Genomic DNA, 24,489 nt, shown 5'->3' with positions numbered 1-24,489 from the left:
TATGCTTGGTATATGATCTGAGATAAAGGTAACAGGCACAACCAAAAGCTCTCAAGTGTGTGTAATCTAGATTAATTTGGTATATGGAATGGAGAATTTGATGGATGAAGAAGGCAATTTGTTTATTAGATAAACAGCAGTTTGACAAGCTTCAGCCCAGTAACTTGTAGGAAGTTTTGATTGATCTAAGAGAGTGAGACTTGTTTCAATAATGTGTCTATATTTTCTCTTGGCAACACCATTTTGCTGAGGTATATATGGACGTGATATTCTATGATGAATACCATGAGAAGACAGAAACTCAGTAAACTTATGAGATAAGTATTCTTCTCCTCCATCAGTCTGAAGTTGGCGAATTTTAGTTGAAAATTGGTTCTCAATGAGACATTTAAACTTAGCAAAATAGATAAAGAAATCTGATTTTAATTTCAAATGAAACAACCAGGTATATCTCGAGTAGTCATCCACAAACACAACATAATACTTGAATTCATTTATTGACATAATTGGTGAGGTCCAAATATCATTGTGAACCAACTCTAATGGTGAGTTTGTCACATGAGTTGACATTGAAAAGGGTAAATGCTGTACTTTTACTTATTTGGCATGAACTACATAATGTGGATTCTATATTGGCTTGAGACACAGGCAGATGATGAGTTGTGGTTATTTTCTGGAGGATTTGATCATGAAGATGTCCTAGTCTTTTATGCCAAATTGCTGAGGTAGTTTGAGCTCCAACAAAGGCTACATGACTTCTTTCTTTATTCTTGAAAAATTGTTGCTTCAATCTCACTAGATATAGACCATTCTCATTGGGTCCTTGCAGTAGAATCTCCCCTGTGACATTGTCCTTGACAAGAAAATAGGTATCTGTTAGTTTAAACCAGCAGTTATTATCTTGACAGAATTTTTGTATGGAAAGTAGGTTGGTTGAAGCATCGGGGCAATGTAGAATATTTTTAAGATGAAGTAAGGAGTTTCTGGTTTTAAAAGCAGAGGTGCCTGTATGAGTTATGTTGAGTCCACTACCATTTCCAACAGCAACTTGATCATTCCCTTTGTAAGGCTGCTGCATGGTGAGATTCTCCAATGAAGCCGAGATATGACTATTAGCTCCACTGTCAGCCAGCCATTCTTCCTCCTCTTGAAGTGCATTGGTTTGAGCAACTATTGCAGCTAATTTCTTAGGTGGATGTCTGCCTTGAAAGGCATAATCCATTCGATGGAAACAATCTAAAGCTTGGTGGTTATTTTTGCCACAGATTTGACAAGGGAATCGATTAGAGAATTTCTGGTCTGTGTAGGTAGAAGTGTTTTTACCTGGATTTGAATAACCTCCAGTGTGATAGTTCTTTTTGAATGATTTTTGTGCACTAGAGTTCTTGAAAGGAGTGCCCTGATTTCCACTAAATTTATTCTTTTGATTTGAGGGCCTGTGAACATAAAAAGCAACAGAATTGCTGCTATCCAAGTCTGCAGCTTGATGTTCCAAGAGTTGTTCAAAATTGAGCAACTCTGATTGGAATTCCTCAATGGATAAAGATCTATCCCGTGTGGCAAATGAGATAATAGTCATAAGAGGAGTGTATTGCGGGTTAAGGCCTCCCACAACATAAGAGATGAGATCATCATCTCCTACTGGCGTTCCAACTAAAGCCAGTTGATCAGCAAGGGTCTTGGCTGCATGAAGAAAGTCAGAGCAGCTCTTGTTACCTTGGCATAGATTTTGCAGCTGGCGACATAGGTGATTAATGCGAGACTTGGAGGGTGATGCAAATCTGTTGGCCAGTGCAATCCACACCTGATGTGAGGTGTTGAGACCATAGACAGTAGATACCACTTTCTCAGAAAAAGTGTTGAGATAATCCAGCTTGGGATATATTGATCCTTTCATTCCAGATGGTGTATGCATGGTTGACAATTGGATCCTTCTAATCTGAGGTTTTTAGATATTGTGATGGACAAGGTTCAGAGCCATCTACAATGCTCAAGAAACCATTGGTATGCAAAATAGGAAGAAACTGGCAGACCCATATTAGATAGTTATTGTCATCAAGTTTGGTAGAAACAAGATGAGCAATATTTGGAATGGGAAAGGAGTTTACGGAAGCAGTTGGTGATTCAGCCATAGATGAGTGGTGTGAACCTGTGGGCTCTGATGCCATGTAAAATATTGAGCAGATTTGAAGAAAAGGCCAGAATACTAACTCTGTTGTATTGATCTCTATATAAAGATGTTTAGAGATAAGGTTTGTTACAAGAGTTATCTATATACACTAGTTATCTATATACACGATAAGTTATGTGAACAGGATAAAGATAAATACAATCTGTTACTGAAGAAAAGATAACATTTTAATAAATTGAAGATAAGCTTCTAATCATAAACTGGAAGAGTTCTGTGATGAACTGGATTCTGAAGTTATCTTAATATACATCATTTGCATAATTTAAAATTGTATTTAATATTACTCTAAAAGCATTTGGGTTGAAAGTAAATGAAAATAAATTCTAAAAAGTTTTATTTATTTATTTTTTAAACCAAACATATCTGCAAATTAATTGATTGTTTGAGGTGCTAATGGAAAGGCCTGATAAGAAATGTAAACATATAAATAAAGTTAGGCAGGATGACTTTAAAAGCTACCTAAATCGTACTCTAGGGGCTTATTTGGTGAGTGAGATGATATGAAAATTTTATGAATAGTAATAATTAAGATAGTTTGTGAATATTAATGAGATAATTTGAGTTGAATATTTTTTAAATTTTGAAAAATGAGAGAAAAAAGTTAAATAACAAATATTATAAAATTAAAATATTGTAATAATATAATTTTTATTTGAAGATTTAAAAAAATTAAAATTATTTTTTATTTAAAAATTTAAAAATATTGTAATGATTAGTTTGAATATTCTGTATTTGAATTATGTTTGAAAAGGATATGAGATAAGATGTAAATTTTGAAATAAAGTTTATTTCCAAAAAAGTCCTAAATGAAATAATATGAATCGTGTTCTTATTGAGCATATCGATTAACTTCCTTAAAAAATAATATGCTGATTACACTTAACAATCAAAGCGTGCTTTAAAGAATTTCCTTAAAAAGACAATTGTGGTTACAAGAGTGATGTTTTTGTTGTCCATAGATATTAGATCTTCATCAATTACTCTTATAAAAGCATAAAATATCCATACGAGTCATTAAAAACAAGAGATTCTGGATATTTATAAACGACAGTAACGTATTCACGTCTTACATACAAATTTTGCTTTGGGATATGGGGGACAAACGTTAACGTGAGGCCAGCGCGTGTAGAAATTGGCACCAGCGAACACTGGAACTTTCGTTGTAATGTCGGGTTGCGTGTATCTCATGTGACTATTGGAGCACCAAGGGACACGCGCACAGTGTCACCGACGGACTCAACCACAGACCAAGCTCCACTCCCCACATTGCTAGTGTTTTTGAGAGGGGGGTCCGACCTACTCCATAAAAAGTTAATGAAACAGTACTTGCGTTTGAATACAGAGCCGTGTAGCACGAGATGTGTCCGACATTTTCTTTCATGTTTTTATACATTTAAACAATCTTTCTTTTTTTTTTAGAAAAAAAAATTATAACATTAATAAAATAAATACTTCTTTAATTATTAAATAAAAAATAAAATTTATCAGAATCCAACAATAGATAAGAGTAGATTTATTTTTGAATATATCTATTTGCATTTGTTGTTTTAAAATAATTTATAAATATTATTAGTTATAATATTAAAATTTCATCTACATATATATAATTTGTGGTGGCCTCATTCTTTTTTGTAAAAATTGTTAAAAGTGCCTATTTATACAAACCTTCATGAGTATATAAATTTTGAGAAAATTTTTGTAAAATGTGGGTTTCATCAAGAAATTATTATTATTTTTTAGTAAGATTCATATTTTTATAAAAGAAAAAATATTAGAGACTTACACGCTTAATATCTGTTGGTAATATTATTATATGTTTTTAAAATAAATTGATATGTTAAGTTTTATAAATAAATTTATTTATAATAATTCATTTTTCAAAATAAGCATATGTGAAAAATACAATCTTCACATTAAAATCTTTAATTCTTTTTTAGAAATTATTAAATTATGTTCTATTTCCGAACTAATTTCAAAGTTGCACGCTTATAAATATTACTTTTCAAAAAATTAGAAAAGACAAGCACGTGCGAGATATTGGGGGAATGAGATGTCTGGGTGTACGTTTGCCCCCAACGCACGTGTATACGGTCCACCCAGCTCCCCTATAAAAAACCAACGCAACCTACTTGGCTGTTCCCAAACTTGTGCTTTGTCCCTCACTTCCACTCTTTCATATTTCGTATACCGCCAATCCAGCCCCCCCAAAAAAGGATCCCAATGGACATTCGCCGACGGCCACCAAGGCCGCCTCCAAGGGGAACCACCGATCACGATAGATCATCTTCTTCCGTGGATCGTCGATCTCCCTCCCCGACACCCAGAGCATCGGACGCGCTCCCGCTGCCACTTTACCTGACCAACGCGGTATTCTTCACGCTGTTCTTCTCGGTGGCGTACTACCTGCTCCACCGGTGGCGAGACAAGATCCGTAACTCGACGCCCCTCCATGTGGTCACGCTCTCCGAGATCGCCGCCATTGTATCCCTCATTGCCTCATTCATCTACCTCCTCGGCTTCTTCGGCATTGACTTCGTCCAGTCCTTCATCTCACGCGCCTCCCACGACACATGGGATCTCGACGACCCCCAACACCATCGGAACTTCCTCATCGACGATGATCCCCGCCGTACACCTCGCATTGCTGTCTCCCCAACGCCACCTACACCACCCAAATTAGCCAATCCCGAGCCGATAATTTCGACTCTGTCCTCGGAAGAGGACGAGGAGATTGTCAAATTGGTTGTGGACGGTACGATCCCGTCGTACTCACTGGAATCGAAGCTCGGGGACTGTAAGAGAGCGGCTTCAATCCGGCGCGAGGCGCTGCAGAGAATGACTGGGAGGTCGCTGCAGGGCTTGCCTTTGGAAGGCTTGGACTACGAGTCGATTCTGGGGCAATGCTGCGAAATGCCAGTGGGATACGTGCAGATTCCGGTGGGGATAGCAGGCCCGCTGCTGCTCGACGGGTTCGAGTACTCGGTTCCCATGGCCACCACCGAGGGGTGCCTTGTGGCCAGCACCAACCGAGGGTGTAAGGCCATTTACGCCTCTGGTGGGGCAACTAGCATCCTGCTGAGGGACGCAATGACTAGAGCCCCTGTGGTGAGGTTTGCCTCGGCCAAAAGGGCTTCGGAATTGAAGTTCTTCTTGGAGGATCCCGACAATTTCGAGACACTTGGCGTTGTTTTCAACAGGTTCAGCTTTATTACTTTGATTTCATTTTCTCCAGAATTGACGGGCTTTTCTTCCCTAATTCATTTGTTGTCTGTTAATCTCCTGGTTGATGCCTATGATTTGTCTATATATTTTCTGATAAGTATTACGATTCTCTGTAGCGTTTAACTTTGATTTTGATTTTTCTGTCTCTTAATTGAAACCTGTTGACGTTGATAGGTTTTTAAGAACAAAACTGGAAGGAAAGAAGTAAAGTTAGATAATCGGAGGCTAGAACCCGAATTTTAAATTTTGTTTCCAAAGTGACAGGGAAAAAGAAAATCAGTGCTTCAAATTTCGTTTTCAAGAGAAAAAAGGAAAGAAAAGAAAATAGGATCTTTACCCAGAGAAAGAGGACAAATGAAAAGAAATGAAAACTCTCTATTGAAATGAAACTTCACCTTAGCGAAGTTATATAGTTGTACCAAACTATCAGACTTTAATGAAGATTCCTTTTTCCCATCGATCACAAAATTTTAATATTATTAAAAGGGAGTTTATTTCTTAAGCTTTTTCACTCATAGTCGTGTTCTTTTCCTGATTGCAGATCTAGTAGATTCGCAAGGCTCCAAGGTATTCACTGCTCCATGGCCGGAAAGAATCTCTATATGAGATTCAGCTGCAGCACAGGCGATGCAATGGGCATGAACATGGTGTCTAAAGGGGTTCAGAACGTCCTCGATTTCCTTCAAGATGATTTCCCTGACATGGATGTTATTGGCATCTCGGGTAAGTTCCTCGATTTTCACATGGTGCTTTTGCTTCTACTTTTCAGTGAAGCGGGCAGTGAAATTAATTTGATCCCACAGTTTTCTTTTTATTGTACAGATTTTGACAAAAAGTTCATGTTATTCAATCTGTATATCTTTTACTGACAAACAGAAGCATGTTATGTTCCTTTCTGTCAATAATTCAATATCATTACTTCTGACATCTGTCAAAATATTTTAGTTATTTTGGCGGTAATGTCAGTTGATTAGGGTTCATTATCTTCATTCATAGCATTATTTTCATTCTAAATACTGATACTTCAACACTGGCACATGAGCTGTATCCTTTTTCCACTTGCTTTTGAATTCCCAAGTCATTTTATATGAGGAAAAGGGTGAGGCGTCCGTTAGTTTCCTTTAAGCATTTTACTGTTTCAGATGTCAATGGGTACAATATTCACAGATTTTCTCACATGGCAGCGGTAGTTTTATTTGTATATTTATCCATTTCTATCTTTTTCTACTTATTTTTTTAAAAAGAAACGTTTCTTTTATGCATTAACAGGCATGCACTGTGGCTGTGCCTATTGTAAACATAAATAAAACTTACAATTTCTTATAAACAAAAGTATGCATACTAGTGGAAAAATAATTATCAGCACCAACTCTTTCCCCTCAATTGTGAACAAATTTTCATAGATTTCCTAATTTGATATTTTAGTACTATCAATTTTTAGGATTTCATTTTGGTTGGACTCCTTTTTTATAACCATTTAACTTTACAAGTAAAAAGTTTGAATTCATTGCAATTGCTCAGTCTTTAGATATCTTTCTTCGTTTCAATGTATGCGAACTCATACCCTTTGGTAGGGTCAATCACCTATGTCTAAAGAGACTATGCAATGAATTTCTTAGGTTGGGTCAATTCAGCTATATTTCTAGAGAAACAATACATACTGCAATATCCATTCAATTTTCTGGTATTTACAATTCCTTAATTGACCAGGAAATTTTTGTTCGGACAAGAAACCCGCCGCTGTAAATTGGATTGAAGGTCGTGGAAAATCTGTTGTTTGTGAGGCAACAATCAAGGAGGAGGTGGTTAAGAAGGTGTTGAAGACCAATGTAGCTGCCCTTGTAGAGCTTAACATGCTAAAAAACCTCGCTGGTTCTGCAATTGCTGGTGCACTTGGTGGATATAATGCCCATGCCAGCAACATTGTTTCTGCAATCTTTATTGCCACAGGCCAAGATCCAGCACAAAATGTTGAGAGTTCTAACTGCATCACCATGTTGGAACCTGTCAATGACGGGAAGGATCTTCACGCCTCTGTATCTATGCCTTCTATTGAGGTACTTGATAATTTCATATGGGCATGATTATAGTTAGTTTGATTCGTAACTTATGGCTTCGTTTGACATATTTTTCTGTCAGGTTGGTACTGTTGGAGGTGGGACTCAGCTTGCATCTCAGTCTGCTTGCTTGAATTTGATCGGTGTGAAGGGTGCAAACAAAGAGTCACCAGGATCAAACTCTAGGCTTCTGGCCACCATTGTAGCTGGCGCGGTTTTGGCTGGGGAGCTCTCTGTGCTGTCTGCCATTGCATCTGGGCAGCTTGTCAATAGTCACATGAAATACAACAGATCCAGCAAAGATGTGACCAAAGTTGCATCTTGAAGGAAAAAGTTGGCCCCAGAAATCAAAGGAATCAGAAATAAAAGGCAAAAGTGGCTGAGAAAGAGGGGAGAGAGAGAGAGAGTCGGGGAGGGGAAAGCAAATCAACTGCCCATGTGAGATTGCTTTGCTTTCATAGCTGTAAAGTTTATTATTGTAGAAAGTGGAGGGGGAGAATGAAACATGGCTAGTTTGTGGTCTCTCACTCTCTCTCTCTCTCTCTCTCTCTCTCTCTGTGCGAGTATGATTGCATCCCAAGCGCCCCCACCAAAATATTTAGCCTGTTTGATGTCTTGATTGTCGTTTTGATCTCTGTCCTGTCTTTTTTGTTGTAATTTGCTATTATAAGTTAGTACTTGGGTACCAGAATCCAAGGGGCTGGTGGTCTGATGTTCTTCCTTTTGTCCCATTGTCACTTCGGACACAAGAATGACACCTGCCCGAAATTGATTTGTTTGAATAGAGTATCTACTTTTGTTGCCGTATTAACGCGTTTTAGTTGCTGTGCATATTGAATTCTTGTACGTTACTGTACCAAAGGACAAGATCTCTCTTGATTGGCTGAGATTCAGCATGGATGGTGTAGTACAAAATGTTGAAACACACACAAGGGCCAAGATAATGACATGATGTTACATATCAAAACCAGGTTTTTACAATGTCTGGAGACCTGAAAAGAAGAAAGGTGCTGAAACCCTAAAAAACCAATAATAAACAGACTCTTCCAAAAACTCGTTTCAACTTGGAAGACCTATTCTATTCCCTATCTGTTTGGCTTTTATCTCAGTTTAGGACATTATGACATGGACCCCCCCCCCCCCCCCCCCCCAAAAAAAAAAAAAAAAAAACAAACATCTGCTGCAACTTATAGATGTCTACACTTCCCCAATTTGTGAACCTCTGGGATTACCTTCAACATAGCATTAGGCAACAAGTGTTTGGGGTTTGTAGCATACCACTTCCTTCCCTTCTTTTTATTTTTCATGTTGGCTTTGCAACCTGTAAGCATGTATCCCTCCTTATAAATGAATGCAATAAGCCAAGCACTAAATCACTATTTAATCTCATCTAATCATTACAACATTTTTAAATTTCTAGACAAAATATAATAAACAATTCAAATTTTTTAAATTTCAAAACAAAATTAATATTAAAAAAATTATATCATAACAATATTTTATTTAACTTTTAACAAAACATCTCATATGAACTATATAACCAAAAGAGACTAAGCTCGGCAAGGAGATCATCTTCAAAACAGGTATAAAAAACTTGAATAAACTCTTTGGTTGTAAATAAGGATGTTCATATTCCACACCCAAAAGTTTATACAAGAAATCTTAAGGATCTAAATTCATATATATATTTTTTAGTTATGATTACTCCATAAAATAATTAAGTATCGAGTTTATTGCAGAAAATATTTCTTTTTTGTTGAAGATGAATTTTTAAATTTAAAAAGTTAATTTTTTTTATGAACATATAAAAATAAGTTATAAAATAAATAAAAATTCTATGTATAGTCACTTTTATGTATTCTTTTGTGCACTTTATTTATGTGATTGATTGTGTATTAAAAAAAATTAATATAGTTAATCACATTAGTGAAATATATAAAAAATACATAAAAATAATTGTATGTAGTATTACTAAAAAAAATATGAATATAATTATAAAGATTTAAAATTTCAACATGTATTATGAGAAAATCTGACAAATACTCTCAAAGCATTACTTCAAATGGAGGCCACGTAGAAAGAGGACTAAAGGACTGATACAAGTTCGAGAAAAGCATTATTATTATTATTTTTTGGAAGGACTTGCCTAAATTTATTGGCTTGAAAATTGCATAAATAATTTATTTATAAAGTAAAATGTTAAAAAATATAATTATTTTTATAAAAATACAGTCCACGAGTCCGTAAAAGTCGAAGGTTTATTGAAGAGTTGAGGGTTTATCTGTTATCATTAGCGAGGTCCAAACAGAAGAATAAAGAATTAGCGAGGACAGGCTCTGAATTTCGGTTCGATGAGGAGTAGTTGGGGAAGAACTTTGGGAAATGTGAGGTCCTTCCTAGGCAATTCTATGGGAGGTCTTAGAGGAGGAGCCAACCTCGCTTCGTGGGCCGTGGCTGGAACCCTAGCTTATTACCTTTGGGTCAAGCCAGCCCGAGACCTCCAGCGTGAACAAGAGGTGTGTTTGTCCATTCTCGATCTCGATCTCTATCTCTATCTCGATTCGTCCACAGCGATTCCAATTTCTCTTGAACTGGGATGAGGATTAGAGTATTCTTTTGTTACAGGAAAGGGCAGCGCTTGCTGCTTTGGATGATCCTTATCGCTATGTTGAGAAACGAAAACCAATTCCCGACCCACAGGTAAAATATAACGCGAATTGTGGCTTAGTTTTTACTGAGCTGTTCGTTTTCTGTGGGGTTTTCTCTAATTTGGTTCGATTTGTAAATTGTTTTCCAGGAAAAAAATATTACGCGAATTGTGGCTTATTTTTTACTGAGCTGTTCGTTTTCTGTGGGTTTCTCTAATTTGGTTCGATTTGGAAATTGTTTTCCAGGAAACTGGTTTGATATACGGTAACAAGAATAAAGGAACTCGTAAACAGGAAGAATAAAGTGCTGGACATCGCATACTTGATACTTGTAAGTTAAGGTGGTCGCCCTAAGTTGAAGGTTCATAAGTTGATATCTCTTTGTATGGATAGCGGATTATTTTTATAAGTTGCAATAAGATATGGAATGCCCCTTTTTCGTTGCCCCTTATAACTTATTAATGCTTTCATGCATCTTTGATGTTACTATAAAATTGGATGAGGTAATCACCCATAAGAGGACACTTACGTGACCATGGTGAATTTATTTGCTTAATGCTTGGAAAAAATAAAAGTAAAAATTTATGATGATTTTCTTGATTTGCTTTAGTCTTTTTCAATTTTAGAGTGTATGTAGGTATTTCCTTTTTTGATCAATATACCTTATTTATTCATCAAAAAATGTAGGTATTTCCTCTTATATACTTCCTATGTACTTGAGTTATGTCTATTCTTGGTAATAAAATTTCTTATTAATTATAAAAAAATAATTTTAGAGGCTTGATGTGGTACGCTAGATTATAAAGTTACTTTTATTATAAAGTTGATTATAAAGCAAAAACAACCCAATATTTCGGGTATTTCGGATGAGCTTAAGGGCGTTGTTTCGTTGCCCATTTCTAAGTCGACGGTCACCGTGCAGACACAGAACATTCCGACAGGTACTTCCAAAGCTTTTGGTGGGGCTAGGGTGGTGTCTTAGGCGTTGGGAAAAGAAGAGGGTGAAATCGTTTGTAAAGAGTCGATGGTCTTAGTGCCAACACAGAACATTTCAACAGATACTTCCGAAGTTTCTGGTGGGGTCGGGGTAGTGTCTCAGGTGCTGAAACAAGAAGAGGGTGAAATTGAGTGTGAACTCGTTGGTAACAAGGTTAATATGGATTTGGTTTTTGTTATGGATTCAGTTTCTGTTGGTTACGAGTATAGTCTAGTGAATGAGGGTTATAGTTTGTTGAAATAGTTTCTGTTTGACAAGGGGAGTCAACAGTGGGAGATGGGGGTGGTTTTTGAGGAAGATTATGAGCTTAATGGGTCTGTTTCGAATGAATCTTTTCGGGGGGTCAGTTCTTTCGAGAATAAGTGTTTGTCTTCTTCTACTCAGCTGGTCAAAGATGTTGAAATCTGCACTGAGGGGGAGCTAGGTAGTCCGATGCCCTTACAGATGCTTCCTCCTCAGGTTGATCCAAAGGAGAACTCAGATTGGTTGTTAAAAAAGGTGGAGGAATTACAAGGTTGTGTGGGAATTTCTTGCGTGGGGTTTGAAGATCAATTTAGGGCTCTCCTAGTAGCTAGAAGCTGCTAATTCCACGTCAATGAAATCAGCTGTGCGGAAGGAAAGAGAGTTGAAGCGCTTGCAATGTTCTATTAATTATGACAATAAGGAGGGAACTTCTGGGAGATAGAGAGTAAAAGGGAGGGATTTTTCTAGTGTTAATGAAGCTTAAAATTTTGTCTTGGAATGTTAGGGGGATAAATGACGTTAATAAATGCCTTCGTATTAGAGCTCTTATTCATAGTTGGAAGGCTGACATTGTTTGTCTCCAAGAAACCAAATTGAATTTTGATTTTTACTTATCAAAAAAAAAGAAACCAAATTGAATTTTATTGATGGTAATATTATTCGTAGCTTGTGGAGATGTGCCTTTGTTGGTTGGATTCATTTACCTTCTTTGGGATCTTCATGTGGTATCTTGGTAATGTGAGATAAGAGAGTTGTTGAATTGGTGGAGGATTGAATTGGAGTTTTCTTAGTGGCTTGTGTTTTAAAAAATATTGAGGACGGTTGGATTTAGGCTTTGGAAAATGTTTATGTGCCAAATAGAGATCGGAATAGATTCATTATTTGTGGGATATGCCATGGTGTATTTTTGGGGATTTTAATACTACTCGTTTTCCTAGTGAGAGGGAGGGTAATTATCCTTTGTCTTCTGCTATGGAGAATTTTTCTCAGCTTATTTTTGACTTGAAATTGCTGGATTTGCCTTTGGTTGGGGGGGGAATACATGTGGTCTAATCATAGAGGCGGTTCAAGGCTGGACAGATTCCTTGTTTCTTCCTCTTGGAAGTCTCATTATCCAAGGGTAAGTCAAAAAAGAATGCCTAGGGTATGTTCTGATCATTTTCCCATTCTTATTGATTGTGGGGGTATTATAGAAGCTAGACGTTATTTTAAATTTGAGAATATATGGCTTCAAGTTGAGGGTTTTGTGGACAAGGTGAGAAGCTGGTGGCACTCTTATTATTTTGAGGGGACTCCTAGTTTTGTGTTGGCAAGTAAACTTAGAGCTTTGAAGGCCGACTTGAAGATGTGGAATAAGGAAGTCTTTGGGAAGTTGAGCAAGATAAAAATTCTCTTTGGGAAGAGCTTCAAGCCTTAGAATCAGAGAGGAATTGTGAGGAATCATTGTCAAGAAAAAACGAAGTGGTGTTAGAACTTGAGAGGGTGCTTTTGTTGGAAGAAATTTCGCGAGGGCATAAATCGAGAGTCTTATGGCTTAAAGAGGGAGATAAATGCACTAGTTTTTTTCATAAAATGGCTAATTCTCATAGATGTAACAATGCCATTGAGTTGCTCAAAGCTGATAATACTGTTCTGTCTTCTCCTGATGAGATTCATGAGCATACTGTACAGTTTTATAGTTATCTTTTAATTGAGACGATGGATTGGAGACCTAAACTTGATGGGCTGTTTTTTGATTCATTGGATTTTGTTTCAGCAAACTGGATTGAGAGGCCGTTTGAAGAGGATGAGGTGTATCGGGTGGTTTGTGGGATGAGAAGAGACAAAGCTCCAGGCCCTAATGGTTATACTATGGCTTTTTTTCAAGATTGTTGGGAGATAGTGAGGGCGGAGGTGATGCAGGTTTTCCATGAATTTTATGATTATCAAAAGTTTGAGAAGTCGTTGAATGCAACTTTTATTTCTCTTATCCCTAAGAGAGTTGGTGCTTCAGAGTTAAAAGATTTCCGACCTATTAGTTTGGTGAGTGGAATTTATAAGATAATTTCGAAGGTTTTTGCTAATCGTATGAGCATGGTGATGGAGAATATTACTTCAAAATCTCAAAATGCTTTTGTTAGAGGTCAACAAATTATTGATTCTATATTGATTGCAAATGAATGTTTAGATAGTCAGCTTCAGGAAGGTGTTCCCGGGGTTCTTTGTAAGCTGGACATGGAGAAGGCTTTCAACCACGTTAGCTGGGATTTTCTGATATACATGCTTAGAAGATGTGGCTTCGGTGTCAAATGGTGTGGTTGGGTTAGACAATGTATTTCGACTACTATGTTTTCAGTTTTAGTTAATGGTCAGCCTTGTTGTTTTTTTAAGAGTTCAAGAGGCTTGAGACAAGAAGATCTGTCATCTTCTTTTTTATTTATTCTTGTTATGGAGGCTTTTAGCCATATGGTGGAGGCTACTGTAGGGGGTGAATTTATTTCAGGTTTTTCAATGGGTTCTTCTTCTAATGGCTTTACTTACATATCACACTTACTTTTTGCTGATGATACTTTAATTTTATGTGATGCTGTTGAGGATCAGATTAAAGCATTGGGGACTCTACTTTTCAAGCAATTTCTGGGTTAAAATTGGACTTGGGTAAATCAGAGTTGGTCTCGGCAGGAGTTTTTCATAATATTAATGATTTAGCATCGTTTTTGGGTTGTAGAGTTTCTTCTCTGCCCATGAAATATCTCAGCCTCCCGTTGGGGGCATCATTCAAGGCAAAGTATATTTGGGACGGGGTGGTTGAGAAGATTGAAAAAAGGTTGGCGGCTTGGAAAATGGATGTTTTTATCTAAAGGGGGTAGAATCATCCTTATTAAGAGTACCCTTTTGAATATTCCAATGTATTTCCTTTCTTTATTCCTTTTATCAGTTCGTGTGGCTAATCGTATCGGAAAAATGTATATAGCTTTTTTGTGGGGAGGTTTTGGGGAGGAGAAAAAAGTGTCTTTAGTTAATTGGAAAAAAGTATGTTGTCCTGTTGATGTTGGTGGATTGGGTGTTCGTAACTTGTAGTTTGAATATGGCGTTATTGGGGAAGTGGTTGTGGAGATTTAATAAGGAAGAGGGTGCAATGCGTAGAGGGGTGATTGTCCGGAAGTATCGTAGTGATTGGAGGGGTTGGTGTACTAAGGAGAGTAGGGGGACTTATGGGGTAAGCTTATGGCAATTCATTGGAAAAGGTTGGGATAATTTTGTGAAACAAGTTTATTATGGGGTAGGTGATGGCTAAAGAATTCGTTTCTGGTTTGATGTTTGGTGTGGTGAGTCCACTTTGTTTAGAGTTTTTCCAGATGTCTTCAGATTGGCTGTTAATCAGCAGGCTTCCATTTCTGAGATGATGAGTTTTTCTAATGAAGAGGTGCATTGGAATGTCCCTTTTTTCAGATCTGTTCTGGAATGGGAAATTGAGGAGGTTGCTGATTTTTTCAAGTTGCTGTATTTAGTGGCTAGTAGAAGACATGAAAGGGATCATATTCTCTGGAAAAGTACAGAGACCAATAAGTTTTCTGTTAGATCTTTTTATAAGACGATGAATAGTCAGCAAAATTTTTCTTTTCCTTGGGAGAATATTTGAAAGGTTTGTGTTCCGTCAAAAGTTGCTTTCTTTGTTTGGGCCACGACAATTGGAAACATTCAGACTATTGACAATTTGAGAAAGCATTGAATGATGGTTATGAAGTCGTGTTTAATGTGTAAGAAAGCTGGAGAATCAGTGGATCATCTTCTTATTCATTGTGAGGCGGCAAAAGGGTTATGGGAAGGGTGTTTAGAAGAATTGGATTGTCCTGGGTTATGCCAAAATCAATGACAGGAATACTTGCATGTTGGCCTAGAATTCATTCTTGTTCTCAAGTTGCAGTGGTGTGGAAGATGATTCTTTTGTGTATTATGTGATGTATTATGTCTCAAAGAGGACATAATGAAGGTTTTTTTTGGAATTTCACTCTTTTATGAAATTTGAGAAGAGTCTTAATGTCTCTTTCATTGCACTTATTCCCAAGAGGGCAAGGTTGGTGGAAGTGAATGATTTCTGGCCCATAAGTTTGATAAGTGGAGTTTACAATATAATCTCTAAAGTTTTAGCGAAGCGGTTAAGCGTGGTCATGGGGAAGATCATCTCGAAGTCACAAAATGTCTTTGTGAAAGGAAGGCAAATACTAGACTCGATCCTCATTCCTAACGATTGTCTGGAAAGCAGAGTCAAATCCGATATTCCAGGTATCTTGTGTAAACTGGATATGGAAAATGCATTTGATCATGTGAATTGAGACTTTTTGTTGTATATTCTTGGCAGGTATGGCTTTGGGGCAAGATGGTGTCAGTCGATTAAGCACTGTATTACAATTGTTAGATTCTCTGTTTTGGTCAATGGCACTCCCGAAGGCTTCTTCAACAGCTCTTGCAGATTGAGACAAGGGGATCCATTATCCTCACTCTTATTTATTCTCGTCTTGGAAGTGTTAAGCAAAATGTTGGAAAGGGCGGTGGATATGGGTTTCATCTCGGGTTACTCGGTGGGTGGTTCTAATCAAGGAAGCTTGGCAGTTTCCCATCTGCTTTTCGCCGATGATACGTTGATTCTTTGTGACCCAGATCTGGATAAGATTTGCTCTCTCAGAGCACTCCTACTTTGCTTTGAAGTTGTAACTGGCCTTAAGGTGAACTTATCTAAGTCGGAAGTAGTACCCGTTGGCTCGGTCAACAACTTAGGGGAGGTGTATGCTATCATGGAATGCAAGGTCACATCCTTGCCAATGAAGTACCTTTGACTTCCTTTGGGAGCCCCTCATAATTCTAAGGCAATGTGGGAAGAGATTGTTGAGAAAATTGAAGGCAAACTGGCGGGATGGAAGATAATTTACTTTTCTAAAGGTGGGAGAATCACACTTATTAAGAGTACGTTATTCAATCTCCTAACGTATTTTCTTTCCTTATTTCCAGTGCCTGCAGGGGTGTTGAATAGACCGGAAAAGATTTTTCGTTATGTATTATGGGGAGGGCTAGAGGATACAAAGAAATTTCATTTGATCAAATGGGATAAAGTATGCACCATGTTGCCTTGTGGCGGGTTGGGCTTAAGAAATTTGAGAACCGTCAACAAGGTACCTCTCAGTAAATGGTTATGACGCTTTAACCTTGAGGAAGACGCTCTTTGGAGAAATATTTTAGAGGTCAAATATGGGAGTGTATGGGGAGGTTGGCGTTCTTATGAAGTCAGAGGGGCTCATGGCGTGGGAGTTTGGAAACTTATCTGAAAGGGCTAGGATAATTTTCTCGGCAACTGCAGGTTTGAGGTGGGAAGGGGCACGCGGATCAAATTTTGGCATGATATTTGGTGTGGAGATGTGGCCTTGAAAAACGCTTTCCCCTCTCTTTATAGGATTGCGTTGGATCAAGGCTCTTCCATGGCTAATAATATGTGCAATAATTTTGATTCCATTATTTGGCCTGTAAGATTCACTAGAGCTGTACAGGATTGGGAGATGCAAGACATTAATGATTTTTACAGGGTGTTATATGCGTTGAAGCCAAGGGTAGAAAGGGAGGACATATTACTTTGGACTTGCACAAGGAACAAGAAATTTTCAGTTCGTTCATATCACAAAGCCTTGTTGACCCACTCATTCAATGACTTCCCTTGGAAGAGCATATGGAGGAGCAATGTTCCTCTCAAAGTAGCTTTCTTTGGGTGGGTGGCCTCCCATGGTAAAATCTTAACAATTGACAAGCTAAGGAAGCGTGGACTCTACATAACAGATTAGTGCTACATGTGCAAATGTAACGGCGAATCAACTGATCACCTTCTTCTTCACTGAGAAGTAGTTAAGGTATTGTGGGATGCAATTTTCTCGAGACTTGGTATTGCATGGGTCATGTCTAAGAGGGTGATAAATCTATTGTCTTGTTGGCGAGGGATTAGGGGCAATCTCCAGATCGTTGCAGTATGGAAGATGGTACCTCTATGCATAATGTGGTGCACATGGAACGAAAGAAATGACCTCTATTTCGAGGATAGGGAATGCTCCCCAGACAGTTTTAGGGGCTTTTTCTTTCATACTTTGTTGTTTTGGGCCTCCTCTATTGTATGGAATGGAATGAGTCTAAACAATTTGTATGCTACTATTAGTAGCACGTAGTTTTGTAATTAGGCTCTTTCTTGTATATTTCTTGCGTATTCAAGCTTTGCCTATTTACGTGAATCAATAAAACTTCTTTTACCTATAAAAAAAAAAATAAAAAATAAAAAGTTATGTGGTGCATCTGGATGGAAAGGAATGAGAGGTGTTTTAATGATAGGGAGCTTTTTGTAGATGATCTTTGAAAATTTTTTATGTTTTCCCTGTTTTCTTGGTTTTCAGCCATTGCTCTTAATGGTGGGGGCAGTCCATGAGTTTTTGTTTTCGCTGTTTTAGTTCTTGAATGTTCTTAGGTGTTTTTTGTATACTTTCTATGCACATGGGCTTCGCCTATTTTATTCATTGAATAAAATTTTTACTTACAAAAAAAATAAATAAAGTAGATATAATTGATGACATGAAGCCATACCAGTTTGTGAGTTTACTTTTGTGAAATTCTTGTATGGTTGTAGCACTTCTCATCTTGCACATTGTCACTCAAAGCATATATAAATGGGCCTAACGAAAGCACGTGTTATCTTCTGGTGTTGTTTTGCACAATGTAAAGTATCTGATGGCATGGCATCTCTCTGAGTAGGAGTTTGGGGGGCAACTATCGTCAGTCCATTGGCTCTCATCATTCAATTTACCATACTACGTGAAATAGGAAGTTTGTGATGACTTGATGCTTTACATGGCATCATGGAGACACCTGAATGGTGGCTCGTCTGGGCAAAAAGTGTGGATCCGAGTCTCACTAAGAAAAAGAACAACAAATAGTGATGACAACCATTGTTGAAGAAGCTATCTCAATTAAATTTGGATTTGGGTCTGAGTCTAATGCAGCATGTGGAACAGGATCTGACGCCGCAGGCAGAGCGGAATGTCGTAGAAATGAGATTGGTCTCCCTTATGTCACACAACTCTTATGAAACCTTAAAGAATTTACTTTGAGATAACAAGGGATGGGAAAAAAAAACTCTCTTACAGAATATTTTCAATGTAAAATTTAGATAATAATAATCAACGCCCTTAAAATATGACAGGACTGCATTTTTATAGGCTTGAAACTTCAAGACTTTAAAATAAAATAAACCTCTATAACAAAGTTATAATAAAATTCGTGGCTATTGTCTTTCAAGATTGCGCAACATTGATGGTAAGTAAAAGACTCAAACTAGTAAAATATCTTAATAAGACAAGGTTTATTTTTTTGGATGGGTCCAATAAGACAAACTCATATAAATGAACTTGTTGGTACTAGGTATAGTTAGGTTGCTGTAAGGATGGCTGAATTTGGGTGTAATTATCCTTAAGCACTTATGCCATTTTTTTAATCTTTAATTTTTTGGAGAGACGAGAAGTTTACCTATAACTGCCAGAGCTAACAACTGGCTCATTGCCACACATCTGAAGCTGAGGTTGCTGATTTAGATCCCTTCTCCTCCCCCATTTTCTTTAGGGTATCTCACTTATCCAACCAAAAAATGAAAAGATACTTTAATATGAAATGAAAAGGAATTAAAGCAGTAGACATGCATGATCATTACCGTATGGTGCTTGCAAAATCTCTTCGGTTTTAATTTATTTATAGATGAATGAATCTTAGGAGAAAAAAGATGTTCTTAGTTTGCCTTTAAAAAGCATATTGAATTTAAAAAAAAAAAAAAAAAAATTGTTTGGGGGGAGGAGGGGATGATGGAACAGTGCCTGTCAAGGCCAGCAATAGACCCTATAGGTCTTCAGTATATGATCAACACCAGTTTAATGTTGTCTTAACGAAAGCTGCTATCTTCTTTTAGCTTTGGCTCAAATGGCACTTTCTCCCTCAAATAAGAATGGGGTGAAGAGTGAGATCCTAGATTCGAGGTCCACTGTCTACTAGTGTAAGTCACAGAGAAAAAGGCAGTGCGTGTGGGGAGAGCTTCCTACTTCTCCTAATTGGCCGAAAGTTCTAAATTGAGGGCCTTCTGTAACCGTTCCAACACAACCACGGATAGGTTGAAAGATGCGGCCATAGCACTTGGTTTCTCTTTGGAAACCACCAAACATAGCTCAAGAAGTATGATGTTTCATCCAATGCGCCTTCAATGTTCTTGATGAGGTTCTCAAATGAGCCATGGAGTACCAAATTGCAGCAAATATTTCATTGTTGAAATTCCATATCTAGATCTGTTCTCAAAAGGTTGTAATACTTTGTGTTTTTTATATCTTAAATGACACTTGTATCAGTTTACTGAGTAATGGCTAGAATTGTGCTAGTGATCAAATTATTTGAATCTCTCCATCTGGAAACCTCTTAAACCCAGCCTGTGTGGTAGGCAGTAGTAAGAGAGACATTTGTTAAGCAACAGTCAAGTTGATCGATGAAATATATGACTGTTCTCAATGCATACGAGGAAAACTTGTAATAATTTTAGTACCAGCAGTTAGTTTTAGCAAGGCATGACATCGTAGATGGCCTTTCCCTAATTCGTTTTGTACTTGATATTGTGAGGAGTTATCCTGGATTAATCTTTTGGAATTTTTAGACTAATCTTGAGTTTTCTTATAGTTGTGCATTCAACCTCTGCTGAAATATTGTAGTCTTCATGGATCTTCTCGTTAACTTTACACACACAACCGGCAATGACCATTTTGTTGCCCACCCTATCTTCTTTACAGAGTGGGGTTGGCAATGGTAATCTATTGAGTTACTTAGGCTAGGGAAAAAGTTATGCAAACAATTGATGTTTCAAGACTTTTATTTATATAGGGAACTCATTTTAGTTTGACTGGAAAATGTGTATTACAGTATTTAATAAATATCGGAGAATATATTGGGCGGGAACTAGAAGCGGGGTGGCAATGGCGGCTGAAATAGACCTATCTTTGTTTCTGCTCATCCTGACTTCTGGATTAAATCTATCCTGTCCTCGTTTCTATTGGAAAATTTACATTTGATGCAGCCGGAATGTGTTTAAATTCGCCCTCCCGTATTGTTATGGAGGTTGGATGTACAAATCAAAGCTAATGTTGATCAGTTGAATTGGTTGGTTCAGGGGCAACATGACAAGACATAAACATGCTGTTAACCAGGCACTAGCAGACATTTTTGGGCGTGCTCCTCAAGATGTGAGCCATTTAAGAAACAAACGGAGGGTGCTACCGTGCTGGATGAAATTACCATGGGCTGGAATGAAAGAAAGACTGCTGCGGTTGCCTTTTGAAAGCCCAACAGTGTTAGTAAAAGATGCAAACTACGTTACTTTGCATGCTCGCACCTATGTAAGACAGCCAGGACACGTGAACCCTGTCCCACTGCAACATGGGCCTCAATACACCAAATACACCCTCTCTCTCTATCTCTCTCGTTATTTGATTTGACCATGATGTCTTGGACGCTCGATTGTCCATATGGAGATCGTTAACTTGTCCGACTGTCCACATGTACGTTCGAATCCACTTTCGCTTTGTCTTTCAAGTCGGTGGGGGCCGCTTCAACCCCTGAAATTCAAACCACAGTTTCTTTTTTAATATTTGTCCGAGGGAGGCAACAGCGAAGGAAGGGCTTTCGATTCATTTTCGGTTCAATGTCATACACAAAGCAATCTTAATTCGACCTATTTCATTAGAGCTATCACGATCTTTTAATCTCAATTAGGGGATTTGTTTCTGGTTCGCGGCTTGTGAATCTCATATGTTGGGTTCATATCATAGTAAATCTAGTTCGAGTGAGTCAATTTCAACCAACTCATTTTAGATTAAAATTTTCAATCGTTTCAAATTCGTGTCAAATTCAAGGTTCGTATTAGTAGTTGTCATATAGAGGGCAGGCAGTTTCTGGGACTTGAAGTCCCCCCCTTTCCGTGTATGACTGCTTTCTATTTTGTCACCTTCTAGTTTGGCCCAACAAATCCCACTCTCTGTGGGTTTGCACAGAACTATCCACAGAATCCAACCATTGATTTTATTCTCTAGCATATATTAAGCTAAAATAGCACTGGCTGGTGAACAAATAAACTAAGCCAATGTGGTATTAGGATTAGATTAGGGTAAAGAGAAGCAATAAAAAGAAAAAGGATGGAACCATGGTAGAGAAGGAGACAAAAAATGGGGTTTGGTGTGGACTACCCCACATGCCCACTTGGCGGTGACGAGGCATTCATTGCAATTTGCGTCTAGCTCCACTAGTCTTATATTATTAAAGCAAGTAACCAACTTGCTTAATGCTTATTCCTTTCTAATTTATAATTAAAACTTAAAAGACAATTAGTGGGTGCTTAGGGGTCCGGGCATGACATGCATTTGTCATGCTTAATGGGCACCTTTAATTATATATAATTACTCTCTCTTCCCAACTATACTTTTAAACTTTGACTCTCTCTTAGTCAAATCATGTGGACAGACCACTTATACGTCCCTTAAAAAACCATATATAATTAATATCGGCCATTGAATTTATAGCATGACCGCGTAAACATTTTATTTTTATTTTTATTTTTTTATGCTCCCGACACACTATTAAAATGTGTCGTCACATAATGATAAAAATATATATTGATCATGTTTTAAAATTCTTTATAACTATAACGAGTTTTACAACAAATGGCTGAGTGTCGATCGACACACTTGATTTGTAAATAGTAAAACTCTTTGAAATTCCATAAAAACGTCACAACTCAAAAACTTATTTGATCATCCCTGAATTTAATTATATCTATCCATCCCTGCCAAGTGAACTGCATCGATCCTGCAGCAAAGATACATTGTATATGGAAATTATAATTAATTAATTCAATGGTACTCTCATTCCATTAGACGTCCCTTGTTCCTCATTTTGTTATTGTTTCATTATCTTAATATTCAACTTTAGAGAATCAATATCGTAGCACGAATCTCATATATTTTTCTATGCTCCATTAATATTTTAACTTGCCACGAAAAAAAAAAAACTATTATTCCCATATATCACTACAAGAAAAATAGATTTTTGTGACTAATTTATTGCAATGATTTTGATTACGAATAGTCTTTTCGTTACAATAAATTAGTCACAAAAATCTATTTTTTTTGTAGTGTATATTTCAGCATAATTAAGTACAGATTGTGGTGGTTTAACAGAACTAATTTTCAGACCCCAGAAGGTAGAAGTCTTGATAATGGTTGCCCTAATCAAAGTATGTATATATATATATATATATATATATATGTATGGTCATTGTGATGGACTCTACTTTACAAACCAAACTCGAATTATCAATATCAATGAACGTAACGTATAAAAAGATGCAAAAGCTAGAAGAAGCTAGTTAATTAGCTTTTTAGCTAGCTAGTGGCTGAAAAGTTAGGCATGAGAAGTAATTCAAACCGAGAGGCTAAGTACATTAATTCCCATGTGATTCAAATCAATATCCCATCTGTAAAGGTAAAAAAGTTGGCTAGAATTAGATGAGTAAATGATAAAGCTTATCTTATCATATTATTTATTATTGTTGGATGAATGTAAAAATAATTATTGATTTATATCTAAACAATGCTGAGTCTATCTTGAAGTCTTAGGAGTTGTTTAGATAAGTCTCTGAAGTCAAAATCGAGTTCTGATAGCATTACACTTATCTAGAAGAAATCTGAACAGAGTTTAGTCTATATCAGAAGAAGTTATCACGAAATGTTAGCAGTCCGTCGGGACGCATTTTCGCGTCTGTTGCTAACCGTCAACAGAGTCCTACTGCAACTAGAACTCTTTTCAGACCTTCTATTTAAAGGAATTCGGTTTTGTATCTCTTCAAGGACTTCAAGCCACGAATTTTACAGACGAGATTCTGTGTGTTTATGAGAGAAAATTCACTTGAGAATTTTCATGGGATTCTTCATATCTTCTTGAATGTTTTTGTGCTTTGAGTGCGAAGCAACATCGATTGGGTTTCAGCCTTTGGAGTTCCAGTAGGGAGGTCAACATTTGAAAATCGCCAGAGGTTCTGGCTGCTACTGTGGTAAAAGACAAATGGGTCGTTTGTCTAGGCAAGTAAGAGAGTCGAATTGCAAAAGTTTTGTAATTGATTATTACTTGTAATTGTTCTTCAAATAATAAGATTGACTTTCCTGGGTTTGGCTGCCCCGTAGGGTTTTACCTTTAAATAGTTCTTTAAAGGGTTTCCCTTCGTAACCAATCATTATGTCTTGTAAGTTTGATTATTTATTTTAAAGTATTTGATTCATTTTATAATCTTGATAATTGAGATCTAACTTATTTGTTCAAGGAAATTGGTAGACAATTTCGTGGTTTTACAGGGGTACATTGGAAATTTCAATTGGCATCAGAGCGTGGTTCACTCTTTCGAGTGTGATCCGTGCCCCTGCAATATGTCATCATTGACTGCCCCACCGCACTTCAATGGTGAAAATTATGCATATTGGAAAGTACGCATGCGAGCCTTTCTCAAATCATTGGATGAGCGAGTGTGGAACGCGGTTGTACGAGGTTGGATCAGACCAGAAACAAATATTGATGATTGGACGAAAGAAGAAATCACCAACTGTAATTGGAATAGCAAGGGGCTGAATGCTATATTCATGGCTGTATCTCCAGAAGAATTTAAGAGAATCTCCATGTATGAGATTGCTAAAGAGGCATGAGATATCCTGGAGGTTAAACATGAAGAAACAAAAATTGTGAAGAACTCAAAATTACAATTGTTAACTTCTAAATTTGAGGAGATTAAAATGCTGGAAGAGGAAAGTTTTGATGATTTTTATTCTAAACTAAATGATATTGTGAATTCCATGTTTAATCTTGGAGAAAAGGTAGAAGATTCAAGAGTTGTAATGAAGATTTTAAGGTCTTTACCTGAAAGATTTCGACCCAAAGTTACTGCAATTGAAGAAAGTAAAGATCTGGATGCAATAAAGGTAGAAGAACTGGTAGGTTCTTTGCAAACATATGAATCTTCACTTCCTCAAACAGGAAAAGGTAAGTCCATTGCTT

The 24,489-nt window shown here is 37.2% G+C and overlaps 2 protein-coding genes across 7 annotated transcripts; both read left to right on the top strand.

Moving 5' to 3' along the window:
• Positions 1–4,325: 4,325 nt before the first annotated feature.
• LOC122316648 (3-hydroxy-3-methylglutaryl-coenzyme A reductase 1) lies at positions 4,326–8,281 on the top strand. Its single transcript, XM_043133333.1, has 4 exons — positions 4,326–5,388; positions 5,955–6,136; positions 7,124–7,470; positions 7,553–8,281. The coding sequence occupies exons 1-4, from the start codon at positions 4,412–4,414 to the stop codon at positions 7,793–7,795; spliced, it is 1,749 nt and encodes a 582-aa protein (XP_042989267.1). The 5' UTR covers positions 4,326–4,411; the 3' UTR covers positions 7,796–8,281.
• A 1,445-nt stretch (positions 8,282–9,726) lies between these two features.
• LOC122315601 lies at positions 9,727–21,083 on the top strand. Of its 6 annotated transcripts, none has more exons than XM_043131612.1 (4): positions 9,727–9,986; positions 10,096–10,170; positions 10,365–10,449; positions 15,701–17,939. In XM_043131612.1, exons 1-3 carry the CDS (start codon positions 9,822–9,824, stop codon positions 10,419–10,421), a joined length of 297 nt encoding a protein of 98 aa, XP_042987546.1. In that variant the 5' UTR covers positions 9,727–9,821; the 3' UTR covers positions 10,422–10,449; positions 15,701–17,939. The 6 variants fall into 6 exon arrangements, with proteins under 6 accessions (XP_042987546.1, XP_042987543.1, XP_042987545.1 ...); XM_043131609.1 differs by lacking the exon at positions 15,701–17,939 and adding an exon at positions 20,564–21,083 and having other exon boundaries at positions 9,728–9,986; XM_043131611.1 differs by lacking the exon at positions 15,701–17,939 and adding an exon at positions 18,121–20,073 and having other exon boundaries at positions 9,728–9,986.
• The last annotated feature ends 3,406 nt before the right edge of the window (positions 21,084–24,489 follow it).

Source organism: Carya illinoinensis, chromosome 7, assembly GCF_018687715.1.
Source record: "Carya illinoinensis cultivar Pawnee chromosome 7, C.illinoinensisPawnee_v1, whole genome shotgun sequence".
Taxonomy (NCBI): domain Eukaryota; kingdom Viridiplantae; phylum Streptophyta; class Magnoliopsida; order Fagales; family Juglandaceae; genus Carya; species Carya illinoinensis.
The sequence above is the reverse complement of the archived record's forward strand: the minus strand, read 5'-3'. Positions and strand labels throughout refer to the sequence as shown.